Source organism: Hippocampus zosterae, chromosome 9 (assembly GCF_025434085.1).
Source record: "Hippocampus zosterae strain Florida chromosome 9, ASM2543408v3, whole genome shotgun sequence".
In the NCBI taxonomy this organism is placed as follows: domain Eukaryota; kingdom Metazoa; phylum Chordata; class Actinopteri; order Syngnathiformes; family Syngnathidae; genus Hippocampus; species Hippocampus zosterae.
In genome coordinates this window covers 25,065,792-25,084,256 of record NC_067459.1, presented here as the reverse complement: position 1 = coordinate 25,084,256, position 18,465 = coordinate 25,065,792, and the positions used below count along the sequence as shown (strand labels likewise).

The window sequence follows — 18,465 nt, the reverse complement described above, 5'->3', positions numbered from 1 at the left end:
GCGAGCTAATTGTTTTCTAGTTGCCTTCTGACACATGGGCACCAATGCAGGCACAAGTACTATCATATCGCAATACTGACGTGGCTTTATGTTTGTCCGCAAATATCCGGAGTGCGACAGGGTCATAGCATGAGAAATGATGAAGATAAATACTAATAGCAATGTGGAAATGCTCTAAATATTCACTATATTTGCACAGACTACAGTAGTTTACTCTTTTAAAACAATTTCTTCGCAGCAGTATTCGTGCCGGTGATCATTTCGGGCCTTTTCGCGCCACCATTTTTCATTTCACCTTGGCCTTCTAGCGTGATCAACTGCCATGGACTGTTTGTGTTTTTGAAATATGAAAAAAAAAAGCGGATGTCGATTCTTATGTTCTCTCGTGCGTCAATTGTTGCACTCAAAACTCTGCAGTTTGAATATAATTATTAAAAAAAAAACAAAACTAAATGCATTGGATGTCGTTGTTGGCCTGCTTTTCCGCACTTCATTTCCCAGAGTGCATTTCGCGGATGCGTGTGTCACGTGACTCGAGCGTCTGTCAACTCGAGTGGACACGGAAAGCTGTGTGAGGAAGCTGCGCGATGGAAGCTAGTCGTGACCTGCAATTTTTCATCTCGGTCGGGGTTTTAGAAGCCACGGGACGAGCACTTTAGCCGGCGTCGAGACGACGGCGTGGCCGCTTAAATGCCTTCGACGTCTACGGCAAGAAACGGCCTTTTTGCTTTTAGCTTGGCGGTGCCGAATAGTTAGCTTGGAAGCTAAGTGCTTAAGCTAGTACAGCGGCATCGTTCCTTTTGTTATATTTATTTTATTTTTTGCTTTGTTTTTGGTATCGATTAATTCTCCGTGCGTGGCGCTCTTTTGGTGAACGGGCGTTTTGGCGAAACGTAATCATGCTTTTTGCATCCAAATTGCTGTACTCGGGTTCAACGCGGTGACTCGGTGGACTTGCTGACCCGAGTCGGCGGATGCTCATCGTCACCCGCCGAACCTTTTTGGAAGTTGGCGTCGATGTCGCGCGACGGCGTTTATTCAAAAGTTTTCCGCCCCCCTCTTTGATCTTCGACGGACTTCATCCATGCGCGGAGGGGCAGATGAAGCATGAGAGGTCTTCATCTCTCCCGCAAGGTCGTGCCGCTCTCTCCATCGATTAGCTGACCAACATCCGCCGCAGCCGCGGGACAGAGCCGTCCGCGGCCTGTGCACTCGGACGAAGCTGCCGCCCCTGTGTCCGCTGCGTATTTTTCACACCATGGCTGAGAGTGGGCTCTCCAAGCCGGGGGACGCGGCGGGGCCGCCCGCTTGGTCCCTCGGCAACGCGTCCTCGGGCCCGACCCCCGCCATTGATACCGGCGGATGCGAGAACGGCGCTCTAATGGACTCGTTCGGCATCTTCCTTCAAGGACTCCTCGCCGTGATGGCGTTCAGCATCCTCATGCGTGAGTATGGACACGGGCGTCGGACTCAAGCGCCACACTGGTGCGCCCCCGATTTGCGAGGGGGAAATGAGATCCATCCTCTCTTGGGACCATATTTTGGTGGGACGCCCGTTTGCTGCCGGCTGCGCACTCTCTTGCATAAAACCAGTCGGACCGCCTTGACCCGTTGGAATTCGTTCCAGGCGGGGCTTCTGCATTCCGGCGTGTGACCGAATCGGCTTTGACAAATGGACCTGATTGGGGGGGAAAAAAAGAATGCTGTGAGATTTTTTTCCCTGATCTTTGGTCTTTGTGCGTGTCCGGCAAATGGCTGGCGACCGGTCCGGGGCGTACCCCGCCTGGCGTCCGATCTCGGCCTCCCCGTGAGGCAAAGCCTTTCATGAATTCCAGCGGGCCTTGGCGCCAACGCACGCACGTTTGATCCGTTGCATCATCACGCTTAACGGCATCCTCTGTCATTCCGGCACAGTGAAACGCTTCCGGGAGCCCAAACACGAAAGGAGACCCTGGAGGATCTGGTAAGTTGTTGACAAACGCCATTCCTCTGCCGTCTTCACGCAAGGCCGCGCGCACGGCACGATTGTGAATGCCACGAGGGGTCGAGGCGGGACGATCGTTTTGTTGTTTTGACCGAAGCGGATTGAAAAACTGAGAAAAAAAAAACTATGTAACTCAGGGGTGTCCAAACTTTTTGCCAAGGGGGCCAGATTTTATGTGGTAAAATGTCGGGGGGCCGACCTTGGCTGACATTCTTTACATTGAACAACAATATTGTTCAACAAATTTTAGTAAGCCAGTCTGTTTCACATTTCCATTTTTATTTTAATTTCAACAATCTTAAGAATTTCTTTTGGTTCATTTGAAACGGGAATTTGAAATATGACATATCAGTCAATATAAACACGGAGTGATGTCTTGTTAACTCGTCAGTGATGCCCCCTAGTGTCTAAATGCTATTACTCATTTAGCCACTAGAGGGAAGCAGTACTCTATGAAACATCACTCACCAGTCTACGAGACCTCAGTCAATGCAACACGTGTTCCATTGCGCCCAACCTGCGGGCCAGACGGCACTGATTTTATGACGGGGGCCGAGGGCCGGATGAAATTCGACCGCGGGCCGGATTTGCCCCGCGGGCCGGACTTTGGACGTGTCTGATGTAACTACTTGATGTGATTGTCTTCCCATGGCAGGTTCCTGGATACTTCCAAACAGGCCATCGGGATGCTCTTCATCCACTTTGCTAACGTTTACCTGTCGGACCTGACCGAGGAGGACCCCTGCTCACTGTGAGTCACACTTTTCATTTGCGTCGAAGGTCCTCCGAGCCGCCGGCGTGCGCACGGCGGCTCATTCTCCTTTCCTAGGTATCTCATTAACTTCCTGTTGGACGCCTCGTTGGGCATGCTGTTCATCTACGCCGGCGTGCGAGCCGTCAGCGCGGTCGTGGAGTGGAGGCAATGGGAGTCTCTGCGCTTCGGAGAATACGGTGAGGTCACCCCGGCGGCGCGTGTCACCCCGGCGCGCTCTGTCCATGCCGCTAATGACCAAAGGAGGGCGGCAGTGAGCACGACAAGGCCTGTCGCGTCAAGTCTCCTTTATGACCACGCGTCGACTTAAGGATTCGATTCGACAACGAGCGCCGGCAAACTGCAATAAAAAAAAAAAATCCGATTCACCTTAATGCGCGCGCTTGTTGTTTGTCATGTCCCTTCCATGCGGCGTTTAGGAGAGCCTGTGCAGTGCGCAGCGTGGTTGGGCCAGTGTCTTCTCTACATCCTCATCGTGATGTTTGAGAAAGTGCTCATCATGCTGGTCCTCCTCATTCCCCAGTGGAAGAAGGTCAGTCTCGCTCGCATCGGAAATAGTTGTGAGGAGTCATTTGTTGCCCATGCCGGACGCGTTTTCCCGTGTGTGCGTAATGTGCAAAATGCGGCCCCGCAGCTGGCGCTCCTCAACCCCATCGAGAATCCCGACTTGGAACTGGCCATCGTCATGCTCATCGTTCCCTTTTTCGTCAACGTAAGTGCGGCGCTTCGCCCCCTTGTGGCGGATGTTTTCAAAGATGCGGCGCGGCGCCCGCTGAAGCTCGGCCTGGTCGTCCCGCAGGCCCTCATGTTTTGGGTGGTGGACAATTTCCTCATGAAGAAGCACCGGACCAAGGCCAAGCTGGAGGAGAGAGAAGAGGACTCGCGGGGGAACGGCAAGGTGCGCTACCGGCGGGCTCTGTCCCACGACGACTCGGAGTCGGAGGTGAGTGTCCTCCTCGTGACGAGATCCCTTTCGCCACTGCGGGTATTCCAAATTCTCATTTTGGTCACGCGTGAGCTTCTGCGAATCCTTCATGTCAGCCTGAACTCGTATTCCACTCCTTTTTTTTTTTTTAAGATCCTTTTCTCAGCAGACGATGAGATGGACGAGTCGGACGAGGACGACGTTCGCCGCCTGGCGGGCCTGAAGGCGGTTAAGAAGAAGAAGCTGCGCATGGGGATCCCCGTGTGACCGAGCGCCCCCCCCGGCGACCTCCTCAAAAACCCTTTCGAGCGGAGGAGAAACCCTCTCACGGCCCAAAGGACTCCCGCGGGTGAAAGCGCACTCGGCTCTCGGCAGCCTCCGGCCACCGTGCGAAAACTTTTTCCCTCCTCATGGAATGGGATTTTATTTGACGATAATGCCTTGGACCCGCGCACGGGCTCTGCTGGTCACTCGTCAGGCTCGGAGGAGCCTCGGGCACCATTCCACCCTCCTGTAAATGACGCTCGTGTTGGAGTTAGCGCGCGCCCATAGCGCTATGCAGCAGAATTCGGCTTAAGGAATGAAAAAAAAAAAAGCCAAAGTCCTTAATTATAGCGCCCCCTTTCCGCCGCAGCGTGTCTTTCAGGACTGCAGCTCCACTCTTGCTTGCGAGAAGTGATCTTTGTCCCGTCCCGTCAATGTTTTCTCTTTTTTTCTTCCGCGTGCCCGAGTGACATGACCAGCAGCTGCTTTGTTTGTTTGTTTGTTTGTTCTATTTGATGGGACTTTGGATGTTGGTGGAGCTCCGGGTGTTCAGGCGTGTTGGGGCCTTCTGATTGCAAGAATGTGATGCGCATAGACCTCAACACTGTCGGTAGAGGGGGGCGTTTGGGTCCAATATTTAACTGTGTGTGGGCGGCAACTGTCTGCACTTGGTGGTGCGAGTGACGCAACCCTTTAAAGTGATTCGGGTCAAAATGTTTCCTGTGACGGCGACGATGCGGATTCCGGGCTGGCACGTCAAATGCCTTTTGATTCGAAAGGAGAGGAGAAGGTCTTTGGGGACCATTTACTAATAAAGAATGTGATGCAGGGCAACGTGAGCCGCCATCCAAGCAAGGTCTTTTTCATGCCCCCACCACCACCAACACCCCCCTCTGCTTCTTTCAGCACGACGAGGCCAAAGCGGGTTCTGCGTGCGACCCCCACGCAAAAGGCCGTTGAACAGCCCAAGCGAGTAAGGAAAAGCATTGCGGCTTCTGCCAATTCGCGTCCACCGTTCCCAAAGGCTTTCCGAATGCCATGAAAAGAGAAGGTGAAGGCGCATGGCGGTAAACGTGAGCCGTTCCCAGCTTTTTGGGGGAATCGTGTTTAATTTAGAGTTGACGATTCCTCGCTCGCGACAATCCCGTTGATGGCTTTCAACATGAGCCCTCTTGTCTTTGCTAGCGATTAAATTGTTGATTTCTCCTTCGATTCGCGGCAGTGCCTCAACTTGGCTTGAATCGGGCTGGCGTGGATGATCGGCCCCGTTTGAAACGGCTGCCGTCGAAAGCACTCGGTGAGGGAAGAGCAACTTTTAGTTTGCTCCGCGTCGCCGCTGCTCCGGCCCTCGCATCACGGCTAATAATAGACGCTGACGATAGGCGGCGGTGAGCAGAGGCTCCCCCCGCCGAGTCACTGGTCGGGTCTGTCACCGGTCTAAAAATAAACCGTGTATATATACCGTACGCGCATCGCGCCAGACTAGCCGGAGTTTACGAGACGCACCCCCGGGCGCACAGAGGAGCCACCGCAAAGAAAAGGACTCGGCAAGCGGCAGCAACATGTCACAGGTAAAGTTGTGTCAAAAGGGACTCTTGGTCCTTTCGTCTCCTCTGGCCGGCTAGCGAGCGCTCTTGTGTCCATCCAAGCCAGGCGACGTGAAAAAGAAGAAGCGTCCGCCCATGAAGGAGGAGGACCTGAAAGGAGCCCGCAGCAAACTGGGTCTGAAAGGCGAAGTCAAGAGTAAGACCTACGAGGTCATGGCCGAATGCGGTAAGTCACGCGGGTTGTCGCGATCGGCCTTTTTCCCCCATCCGACGAGTCGCCCTCTCCGATTGGACGACCTCTGAAACTCAAAACGGGAAACGAGCTCACGCTTAATTTGACGTTTCCGTGACAGAATTCGTTGCTTGACTCACTCACCTCGATATCTGTTGCTCTCGTTTCAGAGCGCATGGGCAAAGTCGCGCCATCGGTGTTTAGCAATGTCAGGACGGGGGCCGAGACGTCCCTGGACAAGCCCGCTGCCAAAGGCCCCGGAGCCAGCGTGTTCAACAAGTAGCGCCTTGTTTGCAGGATTCGCTTCAGAAAATGCGCCGTACAGTCAAGTCACCGCTTTTTAATAGATTTCCAACCCCCCCCCCCCCCGTTTCTCAGAACTTGTGGGCATACAGTAAACCCCAAAATGAGTCCGTGTTGACACAGCGGGGGTTTATTGTACTTTGCAATTTGCACAAGGTCTCAACCTTGACGAATGAGTCAAACGTGCCCGGTACGCAATCGCGACCGATCTGTTTTTCCTGAGGACTCGGATGAATCCACATGCCCTGAAAACGCTGGCCTTCTGACCCAACCGGCACGAGTGTGGGCCTTCTGCCTTCTGGCCGAAGATTCTCTGAGCCAGTTCGACCTTTTCCCAACGGTCTTCCTGTTTCTCTGTCTATTAACTCATTCACTCCCAAAGACGGTTTTAAACGTCTTTTCAGAATTGGTTAAGAATTGGCTGGTATTGAATGAGTTAAGATCATCAAGGCAAATATGTCGGCTAATTTGCACTCAACCTAACGAGTTCACTATTTTTTTTTTTTCCCCAATGTGGGTGCAACCTGTTTCTTGGATGCTGCTGCCAAATGCAAACTGCAGAACCGGTCGAGTCTCCGTGATGAATTTTCCCTGTGGGGGACAATGCTGAGAAGTGACGACTTGTTTTCTGTTCATACTTTTTTCCCACATGACTGAATAAAAAAAAAATGCTGCCATTACTTAAACCTTGTGTGTGTGTCCCCCCCCCCCCCCCCCCCCCAACACTTACTGCTGTCCTAAATATCACTCATTGACTCAAGATATTCTCAAATTGTGAACTTGGATGGCTCGAGCCTTCCGCCGGACACAAACTCCAAATGGACACTTGTTTTTTTTGTTTTTCAGTTACTAAGTGCAGCTGTCCCTTTTCAGAAATGTTGTTTATCTCAAACAGGCGGCAAAGGTTAAGAGGTCAGACCCGAGGCACCAAGCGTGTCAATCAGGATCTTGAAAAGAACTCTAAAATATGAAGGGAGCCAGTGAAGGGATGCCGGAGTCCGAGTACCGGTCAAGAGGCGAGCGGCGGCGGCATTCTGGACCAACTGGAGACGCTACATGGAGGATTGGCCGACACCAAAGTCAAATGCATGACACTCATCCAGTACTCATGAGAAAGGCGAGCCTTCACTTTAGCCAGCTGCCGAAGATGAAAGAAGCCGGATTTCTATCTAGCGGGAAAAGCATTCAAAAGACATTCAACACACCTAGCATAGCAAATGTGCGCGTACAGAAGTTAAACAGTAATGTGCTTTCATGGGAATCCACAATCTCGTCGGCAAAAAACATTTGGCGGTGGAGTCATTTGGTGGTAAATCTTTATTTGATTTTTTTTTCCCAGGCACCAGGATTGGTCAGCACTCTGTCCCTCCCTTTGGCCAGAGCCCCAATCTCACCGGTGAAGCGCCTCCGGTGTTCAGTTGAGCTTTGGTCATGTCTGGAACAGGGACTGTGGGACTGCTGCTGCTCCTGTGGGGCGCCGCCTGCCTGCGGCTGCCCGGCCCGGCTCAGGGCGCTTTGGTCACCCCCGGGCCGGATGGAGGCGCAGAGGTAACGTTCGGACTTCTGACCCTATTTGAGCGATTTTGCCGCCTTGCAGCAATGTTTTCTGATTTCGCTCCTCCGTGTTTCTCTGCTGTGTTTGTTTTTGTAGGAGGCAAGACATTCTGCCAGGCCTCTGCAGGTATTTGGCAGAAATTAGTACACAGTCAAGTCAAGAGTATTTCCGGAGCACTTTCAAACAGCCATGGCTGCATACAAAATGCTGTACACGGAGCGATTGAACATGCACAAGAAACAGTAAGACAAATCGGTAATAAAGGCGGTAGAAAGCACCAAGCAGTAAAACCAAGTGGTACATTGACCAAGTAGTTTATCCGAGCTTACAGTGAGTCGTTTGTGATTCCGCTGCATTTTTTTTTGGGGGGGTGTGGGGGGTTAAACATTTCAAATCAACAAAAACATAGCACCGGGTTGTGTTATGAAGACATTTCCAAACAAAGCAGGAAATAAAAATAAAAGCAAGTTGACTCATTTTACTAGAACAACATACATAGAGTGCAAGACAAAAAAAATGTCATTTAAAAAATTCTTCAACATTTCGCAGGAATACGCATCAGAAAAAAAAAAAGGAATAGCTTTGAAGCTTTCCGCTTGGAGCAGGCTTCACTTCTGTTGGCAGCTTATTTCGTATGTGTGCAGCATCGCAGCCGAATGCGGTTTTACCGTCTTCACTTTGATCTGCGGCTACCGCTAAGTGATCCGAGAGCGCGGACATCAAAACCGTAATTCTGAAAGTGTAACTCAGCCGACACGGAACACCTTCAGAATTTCTTGCCGACAAAAAAAAAAAAAAAACGTTTGCAAACATCTGGCGAAGGTCTTTGCCACGTTTTGCAACCTTGAGAGAACCCTGATGAAAAAGTCAACGGATGCTAAGGCAAACAAGTCTTTGCCACTCAAAATAGTGGAAAGGGAGCCTTGCTAAAGGTGGTCGGCTTCATACGTAAAACAAGAATTCACCAATGTTTGGATAAAAGTAGTGCTTTGGCACTCCCGGGTGGCAGAAAGTGAATGACTGGCCGACCACAGACCTGAACTGAAATGATGACAAAAACATGTTGTGTTTGGACTTGATTTGTATGTCTGTATGTGGCGAGACTGCCGGCTGGTCTTGTACTGCTGGTAGCTTGGGCGGCATTTGAGCGCTTCGGGGCTTGGAAACCAATTCACATGTGCCCCATCGAGCCTTGCTTCTCAAACCGTCACATTTTTTTTTTTCCTTCCAGAAAAGAAGCGCGCAGGCTGTCACGGTGAGCAAAGCACCCGCTCGGATCCATCCGCTGTCTTGTCCCGATGCGTCCGGATCTGGTTGAAAGAGTATTTCTGTCCCCAACGTGATCATTTCTCCATCTCAGGTGGAGGTGCTCAGCGTGAAGGTGGACTGCGCCGTGACGTCTCGTTTCGCTCACACCGTCATGACCTCCACGGCTCTGAACAAAGCCAACGTCTCGCAGGAAATCTTTTTTGAAGTGGAGCTCCCTAAAACGGCCTTCATCACCAACTTCTCCATGTATGGCCCTTGCCAAAACCCCGTGTCGTTACGGTGAACCCCCCCCCCCCCCCCCCCCCCCCGGCACCATTTTTAGGGGTGCCGTGGTCGACCGGGGAAATGTTTGATCCATTGAGGCCTAAAATCGGGGTGTGCTACGGACCCCGGGTCATAAGGTCACGGTTCACCACATGATGCCAAACCAAACCCGAGCCTTGTTTTCCTGTTGCGTGACCAGGAATGCACTTCATGTCCGCCGCCAGCCGGGACGCTTCGGTCTGACGCTTTCTTCACCGTTCTCAGGGAAATCGATGGCCAAGTGTACGTGGGAGAGGTGAAGGAGAAAGAGAAAGCCAAGAAACAGTACGAAAAGGCCGTTTCCTCAGGACGGACGGCCGGGCTGGTCAAGTAAGTTGGCGAGGGCAAAGGAAAGGTTTTCCCGGATCACTTCGCCCACGACTGATGTGGTGCTCCGACGCAGGGCTTCCGGCAGGAACATGGAGACGTTTTCGGTGTCTGTCAACATTGCGGCCAAAAGCAACGTGACTTTCGTTTTGACCCACGAGGAGCTGCTTCAGCGGAAACTGGGCCAGTACGAGATCCTGACCCGGGTGAAACCCAAACAACTTGTCCAGGAGTTTCAGGTCACGCTCGTGTTCCTTGAGGCATCCCCCGCAACCGCTGCCGAATCGAGCGTGACAATGGCTTTACGTCTTTGAATCAGATCGTGGCAAACATCTACGAGCCTCAAGGCATCGCTTACGTCGAGACCCACGCCACGTTCCTCTCCAATGAGCTGCTCCCCCTGGTGGAGAAAACCGTCACTGAGAAGAAGGTACGTTTCGCGACCCTCAAAATTTGGATTTTTCTTTTTACATCATCCATACGCAGTATTTGTAAGACGTCGAGCTTGCCTCGACGTAGTTTATATGCCGTGTGACGTTGCGCTAGCTTAGCGGCTATCTGCTACATATCAGATTTGCATCCGCCTTCGGCAGAGGCCCCCGTTCCCATCTGAAACTATCCGAGTCCGTGTGTTTGTTTTTAATCACGCAAACTCTCAATGTGCAACGCGTTCCTCACCGCTCGTCATTTTGCAGTCGGTTGATCTCCAGACCTACTTTTAGGCGCACGTCGCCTTCTCGCCCAGTCTGGATCAGCAGAGAACATGTCCAGGCTGCGATGGAACACTGATCGACGGAGATTTCGTCATCACGTACGATGTGAAACGCACCTCGAGCCTCGGGGACATTCAGGTCATCTGTGAACTTCTTTTTGAAGGATCGTTTGGCTTGGCTTGTTGTTGGACTTACGGACCTCTTCTTGCCCCCCCCTCCACCTCCAGATTGTCAACGGATACTTTGTGCACTTCTTTGCCCCGCCCGGCTTGCCGAGAGTCCCGACAAATGTGGTTTTTGTGATTGATCGTAGCGGCTCAATGTATGGAAAAATGGAGCAGGTGAGTCTCGGACCGCCGGATGGGCCCAGAATCTGGGCCCCCGGTGAGCGAGCCATACGATGCGCAAATGTTTTCTTTCCAGACCCGGGAGGCGATGGCAGCCATCCTTCAAGATCTGAAAGAGGACGACTATTTTGCCATTGTCCCGTTTGATCACGAAATCATTTGGTGGAAGGAAACGCTGACCAAAGCCACAAAGGAGAATGTGACCCAGGCCATGGCATACGTCAAGGAGTTACGCCCCTTAGGGGGTACGGAACGGAAGAGCCGCAATTGATGATGGACCCGCAAAGGCTTCCCTGATCGTCCGTTGTCTTTCCAGGCACCGACATCAACGGCGCCTTGCTAAGAGGTGTCAGGATGCTGCTGACGGACAGAGCGGAGAAGAGGATCCCGGAGAGAAGCATCAATATGATCGTTTTACTCACCGACGGCATGCCCAATAATGGTGAGCGGCTTTCCGTCTCCCCATGGGCGGACTCTCGTTTCCCGCTTCGATTAAGTCTGGGCGCGCGCTTCTGTCTTGCGCAGGTGAGACCGATCCGAAGAAGATCCAGGAGAATATGGCCTCTGCCAATGGTGGCAACATGTCACTTTTCTCTCTTGGATTTGGAAACGACGTGGACTACGGCTTCTTGAGTGTGCTGAGTCAAAAAAACAAGGGATTGGCTCGCAGAATCTTTGTGGGCTCCGATGCAGCTCTTCAGCTGAAGGTCTCCGCCATACCATATCATGCCAATCCATCCATACGCACGCAGACAAAAGATCCGCGTCAGTCTCATCTGGGGTCAAAAGTCAAGGAACAAAGAGGGGTCTTCAAACCACTTTGAAAGGCTCCACCCCCTCTGAGGCCCCGCTCCGTTCTCACAAATAGCGGTCCGCGGACCTGAGGCACCGGGCGGGTGCGTCAGGGGTGGAGGAGCTTGGGGAGCTACGCCGGGGGCGGACCGTTGCAAGATTTGAAAAAAAAAATGGAGCTTTCATAAAACGGACTCTAAAATCAGAGTCGTGGGAAGCCAGAATTAGGGCCACGTGCTCCCTCTTGGGCCAAAGGCCCCAAACGCCATAACTTGTGTTTGGTGTCGTGAACATTTCAGAAAATCCACGCTTTGATTTCCCAAACCGGTCTTGAGGAGAACCCAGACCTTTTTTTTCCCCTCAGCGGGACAGAGACCCGACTGTCATCCGCACAATCCAGAAAGGAAGTACTATGTTTTCCTAAGAAAGAGTCCGGGGCCGGAAAATCCAGTGAGACTGATGGGGGTCCGAAATAGAACCTTGTGGAACACCATTGGGCAGGCAGTGTGGCAGAGAGGGACTCGGAGCAACCGAGGCTAACGCGAAAACTCCGTAACTCCAAGCGTGAACGAACACGTGTTAACATCTGGTTTGGTTGACTTGAAATAATAACAGCGTGTAATCGTAGACGTCGACTGCCCCCCGGGGCGGACCAATTCGTTGCAGGGTTTCTACGAAGAGGTGTCCAGCCCGCTGCTTTCCGAAGTGGATTTACGTTACCCTGACAACGCGGTGGACTTCCTGACCTCCAACCACTTCAGCCAGTTGTTTAACGGCTCTGAGATTGTGGTGGCCGGTCGGCTGCTGGACAATAACCTGGACAACTTCCTGGTGGAAGTGGTCGGCGCAGGGGTGAGACCTCGTCTAACGTTTGTCGAACGCCGTAGCCGTTCGTGGGCTGACGGAGGGAATCGGCTGGGGTTGGCCGCCGCGCCCCCATATTGCGTATTTCAAGGCGGTCCGCGGCAGGGTCGCGCTCCCTCTGATTGTTTCCCCCTCCCTCCAGCTTGAGGACAACTTCCAGGTGCAGGGCAAGAGCGCCGCTCTGGATTGGGCCACGACTTACCCCGACGAAAAGTACATTTTTGGGGATTTTACAGAGCGTCTGTGGGCTTACCTGACCATCCAGCAGCTCCTGGAGAAGAGGTCAGTCCATTGCGCTCTTCTGCTTTCTTTGGGCCAAATTCGCATGGTCGACCCCCCCCCCCCCCCCCGCCCTCCCTGGACATGTTCTCTCTTCCAGCAAGAGCGGAAGCCCCGATGAGAAAGTCAATGCCACGGCCAAGGCCTTGGACATGTCCCTGCGCTACAGTTTTGTCACCCCTCTCACCTCCATGGTGGTCACCAAGCCTGAGACCGAGAAGGGACCAGACAGCCCCCTCATCGCTGACAAACTGACTGAGGGTAAGACACGCAAGCTTCTTTATTTCGTGAGGTCTCCCCCCCCCCCCCCCCCCAACCCAGCTTTCGATGGTTAGATCCGCCGGAAGCGCCGCTTGAGGTTTCCCCAATCGATTTGCTCTCCTCTTTTGTCTCCCGCAGAGGAAAGACAACAAGCAGAACGAAGCGGTAAGACCTTTGTTTTTCTTTTCCCAAATTTCCCCAAATGGCCGACATCGGTGTTGTGCCTTTGTAAAGACAATGAAAATGGATGCATGTAACCGCCGTACCGTTTTTTTTCCCCCCGGGCTGTACCTCAGCACGTTATCATCATAGGACGGTCCCTTCCCGTAATGCCTACGTTCCACCCTCATATTCTGGTCAGTACTCTGCATTTTTTGCCAAAGGGGTTCCCGTTTGATCAGTGGCATGAGATTCGGGGAGGGGGGGGTCGGTTTTTGCAGTGGACGGAGATCCCCATTTCCTGATCGAGCTCCCAGACAAAGACGACGCCCTGTGCTTCAACATCAATGACAAGCCGGGAACTATTTTCACCCTGGTCAAAGACACCAAGTCAGGTCAGAGCAAGCGCGCGGACAAATCCGGTTCCCGATGCGGTTGAATTCTGCCAGACCATCGTCGTCCCCTCAATTTCGTCCCGGTGCCCCGCGGCCCCACGCTAGACCTCGTCTGGGCTTTCCCTCAGGGATTTTGGTGAACGGCCAGATCATCGGGGACAAGCAAATCCCGGCCGACGGGAAAATCTACACCTACTTTTGGCGCTTCGGCATCATTCACCGAAATTTAGGGCTGAAAATGGAGGTGAGCACCAACGGCATCACCGTCTTCCAAGACGGCGCTCGGCTCAAGTTGCGCTGGTCCAACGCAACGTCCGTCAAAGGAGACGGGTGAGTGACTTGCTTTTGGCCCGTACCGCACGCCGCTCTGCTAGCGACTGTCACCGTATCTCCTCGTCTCCCCAGGATGGACCTTCTCTTGACCAAAGACCGTAGCCTGGCAGTCACCCTCAAAGATTCCGTCAAGTTTGTGATCCTGCTGCACAAAGTGTGGAAGAAGCACCCGTACCACCGGGATTATTTGGGTTTCTACACGCTGGACACCCACCTGCTGTCGCCTTCTGTGCACGGTCTGCTAGGTAGAGCATACCCATACCCCCAAAAGTGACGGGAAGAAGCCGCAAAAGCTAGCGCCAAAACGGTCCTCCAAAATGATTGGCGGTTGCCTTTCCAGGTCAGTTCTACCACGGGATTGAGTACGAGGTCTCCAACTTGCGTCCGGGAGAAGTCCCGGAGAAACCCGACGCCACCATGCACGTGAAGGGACGAGAGCTGAACGTGACCAGGTCAGACCTGGCCGGGCGTCGGAAAAGGAGCGCCGCCCTTTCGGCCATTTTGTTCAGTGCGGCATTTTCCCGTTCCTCGCAGGGGCTGGCAAAGAGACTTCCGAAGCGACGCGAAGACCGGCGAGAACGTGCCCTGCTGGTTCATCCATCGGAACGGGACGGGACTCATTGACGGGGAGGCCTCGGACTACATCGTGTCCGGCCTTTTTAAAACCGTTTAAGACGCCAAACCATCTCATCAAGAAATCAAATTTGCAATGCTGTGGGGTCGCTTATTTTTTTCACGATAGGATCGAACAAGCGAGCCAACACAATAAAGCCGTTGTCACTCACTCACACAGACAATGAGACGCCGAACCGACCAAAATTCTTCAAATCCGAATGTTTCCGGTCACCGATTGCATCATATGGGCGTGGGGGGGTGGGGCTGAGACTGGGTTGTTGTTTATTAGCCCATATAACAAAGCGAGCGCTTGAAGCGAACTCAAACCTCAGGTGGGTTCAGAAAATTACTCGGACGCCAAAAAAGGGGGGGGGGGGTGTCCAAGGGGTTCGAGCGCACACGGTGTTCCCTCGTCGGGAGCGCCGAGTGCCCTGGCGCCGTTTTTGGTGCAGAGCCGAAGGACAAATGTGGGCAAAGCTCCAAGTTCCCGAACGGTCCAAGCGAATCAGTGCGTGCGCGGGGGATATTTCCGAACGCGCTCCTAAATCCGCAATTCTGTCACCACGCCCTCTCGCCTCCCTTACAAACAAACACACGCCAAGTGGGACGCCGCTGCAGCACTAACACGGAAACGCCAATTGTGTAAGACCCAAGTAAGTCCATAAATTGCTGGGGCCTGACCCCCCCCCCCCCCCCCCCCGCTGTGCATGGTGCTGGCTGCTTCTTTCATCAATCACATTTGAAAATGCCCCTCACCGGGTCAGCGTCCTGAACCGCAGCAACGTCAACATGAGTTGGAAAAGCGAGCAAGCCAAGTTCAACAAGAGCGGAGCGTGTCTGGTGCAAAGGTGCACAATCATCAACATCTCTGGTGAGTTTGATGCGTTTGGTTCTTTACGCTCCCAAGTTCGTGACACGTGTCGACTCTGAAATACTCCAAGTGACGTATGTGGGACGGCGTTTGTTTGTTTGTTTTTATTGTACTGTAATGACGGGTTTGAAAATGGCGACATTTAGTGTCACGTAACGTGCGTCTGTCTAAAAAAAAAAAAAAAAAAAAGCTTTGAAAATTGCAACCTTGAAAAGCATTGCTTCTTCTCACTGGGCCGAAGCCTCCCTCCTTGCTCTTGCTATCTGCTCAAAGTTTTCTTTGAGGCAAATATATCCAGAAATATATAAATATATAAATATATCCCGGATACAAGCGGCTGAAATGAGTTTTCTCCGCAGGGTGTCCGGGCTCTCCCTTAGAGATAAGGTGAGAAGCTCGGTCATCCGGGAGGGGCTCCGAGTCGAGCCGCTTCTCCTCCACATCGAGAGGAGCCAGATGAGGTGGCTTGGGCATCTGATTCGGATGCCTCCTGAGCGCCTCCCCGGTGAGGTGTTCCGGGCATGTCCCACCGGGAGGAGACCCAGAGGAAGACCCAGGACACGCTGGAGAGACTATGTCACCCAGCTGGCCTGGGAACGACTCGGGATCCCCCGGGGAGAGCTGGACGAAGTGGCTAGGGAGAGGGAAGTCTGGGCTTCCCTGCTAAAGCTGTTGCCCCCGCAACCCGGCCCCGGATAAGCGGTAGATGATGGATGGATGGATGGATATCCAGAAATTCTGTCCTCAACTCCAAAAAACGGAGGCCATTCAAGTTTGGCGGTGGGCTCCCCAGTGGGTGCCCCGGTGGGCTTGCGGTTAGCAACAAAATTGCTGTCAAATCAGCAAAAAGGCCTCAAATGGAGACGCGGCGGTGGCCCTGAAAGCTCCGAAAGTCGAGAAGAAACTCAACGGCTCCTTTTGGGATCAACGTATTCCATCGAAATTGGAGTTTCAATCCTGCGGTCCCCGTTTTCCTTGACTTGGTTTGATATCCGACAGCAGCGGGGCGGACTAACGATTAGCACGTCCCAGCGCTCCGGCCTACCTGCAGCCTGAGTGACGACGATTAGCCGACGGGTGGACTTGATCAATTCTGATCTGTTCTTATTCTGAGAGACGGGAAGCTAGCGGCTAACGAGCTGCGGTCGTCAACTGCGTGCTAGCTCCATTTTTGGATCGTTTCTTCTGGAGCGAGTATCTTCTCTCCCACTGCACGCGTGTGCAACCAGCGCTGTGTCGACCTTGCGGCTCTGATGACTTTGCTGTGGTGTGACAAGATCCAGAGCACGTGTGCTGACCCGAGTCAAGTTTGAAGTTCAGGAGTTGAGAGGGATTTTCTTAGAGGGGATCTTTGCACAGTGTGTGTGTGTGTGTGTGTGTGTGTGTGTGTGTGTGTGTGTGTGTGTGTGTGTGTGTGTGTGTGTGTTCGTGATTAACGCCAGATGTGCCTGGCTCAGGGTGTCGGCAATACTTTGAGAGGGCCCCACTGTATTTGCTGCAAATGCTCGAGCGACTTCTTCACACATGGCTGACATTAACATCTCCGCCGTCCATCCCCCTGATCCCCCCCCCCCCCCCCCCAAGGTTAGAAACATTAGGTCAGCCGGGGTTGGAGGAAGCTTTTGGGAAGAAAAAAACAAAAACAAAAAAGTGGCCCGGGCCGAAGGAAGGTGAGGAGACGTTAAAACGAACGTATCCTCTCTGTCCAGCAGAGGGCGCCAGAGAGCCGTGGGAGGTGACAACCGCACGTCGACTTGATTCGTTTGGCACCCGGAATGAACGAGATCACGCAATAATTGCGTTGTTTTGCCGCGGCTCGAGCATTGACGTGAATTGTGGGGAGAATTTCATCCGTATCTCTTAAAATTCTCGGTGAAAAGTAAACTGGACGCCAACTGCCATCCTTTCCATTATAGCGTTTAGAGCCACACGATTTTCGCTTTGGGTATGTTTGTTTTGTTTTGTTTTCAGTGCCGATGGCGATTAGTAGTCGTCGAGGTGGCTGGCAAGCGATATTTGGAGCCGGTATTCGTTTGCAGTCAAAAGGGAAATAGCTGTCAACATTTGGATTCGTCCGAACTTCGACGCTTGACGTGAATGCCTTTCAACATTTTTTATTCAACAGGTTTTTTTTCCCCCTCCGAAGGTTTTTTTTGTGTGTGTTTGGCTTCGACAATAGACAATCTTTGTTTTCAAATGAAAAATATAAAAACGTTCAACACATAAATCCCGATGGGTCTCGAAAAATTCATGGCTGATGAATAAAAAATAACAATCATAATAATAATAATAATTAAAGTATGTGAAGGAAAATTGTAAATAGTACTGCGATTTATCCATTGTGTTCATATTGTATTTAATTGAAAGATGTTTGTTGTTTTTTTCTCTTTCTTCTTTCTACATACATTCTTGCTCCTGGAGGCTGTAAATTTCCCCAGTGTGGGACGAATAAAGGATATCTTATCTTATCTTATCTTATCTTAAAATTGTCTGTCCGAAATGTCGCTAGAACCGAAATGGGAACGTTTCACTTTGCTTCGTTTTCATTGTCACCGAAACAAAACGCCGAGAGAGTCCCCGGCCTCAGCAGAAAGTCAACTGGAGATTGAAATGAAACAATATTTCCCCGAGGTTTATCCAATTCCAAGATGATCTTGTATCAACTGCCCGCCCTCCCCTCCCCCCACCCTCCGCGGCTGCCCATTTGCTTTAATTGAAATGTCAAATGTCGGCCCAGCCGATAATCTGTCCATTCCTAATCCCATTCGTCCAGTATATTATTCGCTTTGTAATTATTTTTCAGTGTGAATATGAAATGGAATGACTCGAATTGCCTCGAATAACGTTCATGAATACGAGATGCGTCCGGAAACCGCTTGACCTTCCTTGACCCGGGCCTGTGCAACTTTCGGGGATTTTTTTTCAAATGGTGGAAACAAAGCGAGGCGTTCTATTTTTTTTTTTACCGAAATAGAACGCCAATTGAGGCAGGTGGTGGATTTGCCCGGACGCAAAGGCACCCTTCGCCGCGGCACGGCGGGCCAGACAATATTGCAGCGGGCCGCGGCGTAATCCCGGGTATTTCGCATCTTCTCTCGTGCGGCCGAGGTGAAAAGTTGAAGCCGGTGTTGACCCTCCCTTGAGAGGGGGGCTTAGTGCTGAAGTCAGGCGCGGGCCAAAGGCGCATGCGGGATAAGTCCCCCCCCCCCCCCCCGGTCGCCTGTCCTTCCCTTCCCTTCCCACACGGAAACAATTAGCATCTGTGATAAGACGGCGTCCGTATTTCCACCCGCGGATCGCTTTTGCGTTCCGTTTGTTTGCTCCTCGCTCGCTTTGTTAGTTTTTCCGGAGCGAT

At 52.2% G+C, this 18,465-nt stretch overlaps 2 protein-coding genes across 3 annotated transcripts; both read left to right on the top strand.

Annotated features, from left to right (window-relative positions):
- Positions 1–541: 541 nt before the first annotated feature.
- Positions 542–6,091, top strand: LOC127607534 (store-operated calcium entry regulator STIMATE-like). Of its 2 annotated transcripts, XM_052075929.1 has the most exons (10): positions 542–1,445; positions 1,915–1,963; positions 2,640–2,735; positions 2,814–2,935; positions 3,176–3,288; positions 3,391–3,468; positions 3,556–3,699; positions 3,835–3,942; positions 5,595–5,718; positions 5,895–6,091. In XM_052075929.1, exons 1-10 carry the CDS (start codon positions 1,259–1,261, stop codon positions 6,005–6,007), a joined length of 1,134 nt encoding a protein of 377 aa, XP_051931889.1. In that variant the 5' UTR covers positions 542–1,258; the 3' UTR covers positions 6,008–6,091. The 2 variants fall into 2 exon arrangements, with proteins under 2 accessions (XP_051931889.1, XP_051931888.1); XM_052075928.1 differs by lacking the exons at positions 542–1,445; positions 1,915–1,963; positions 2,640–2,735; ... (3 more) ...; positions 3,556–3,699; positions 3,835–3,942 and adding an exon at positions 5,348–5,516.
- A 1,330-nt stretch (positions 6,092–7,421) lies between these two features.
- On the top strand, positions 7,422–14,306 carry itih3a.1 (inter-alpha-trypsin inhibitor heavy chain 3a, tandem duplicate 1). Its single transcript, XM_052075936.1, has 22 exons — positions 7,422–7,575; positions 7,679–7,708; positions 8,814–8,837; positions 8,943–9,097; positions 9,380–9,484; positions 9,558–9,720; positions 9,801–9,911; positions 10,204–10,332; positions 10,422–10,535; positions 10,618–10,786; positions 10,858–10,983; positions 11,067–11,248; positions 12,000–12,185; positions 12,340–12,479; positions 12,577–12,737; positions 12,876–12,902; positions 13,034–13,093; positions 13,178–13,291; positions 13,420–13,621; positions 13,697–13,869; positions 13,965–14,076; positions 14,159–14,306. The coding sequence occupies exons 1-22, from the start codon at positions 7,459–7,461 to the stop codon at positions 14,295–14,297; spliced, it is 2,739 nt and encodes a 912-aa protein (XP_051931896.1). The 5' UTR covers positions 7,422–7,458; the 3' UTR covers positions 14,298–14,306.
- The last annotated feature ends 4,159 nt before the right edge of the window (positions 14,307–18,465 follow it).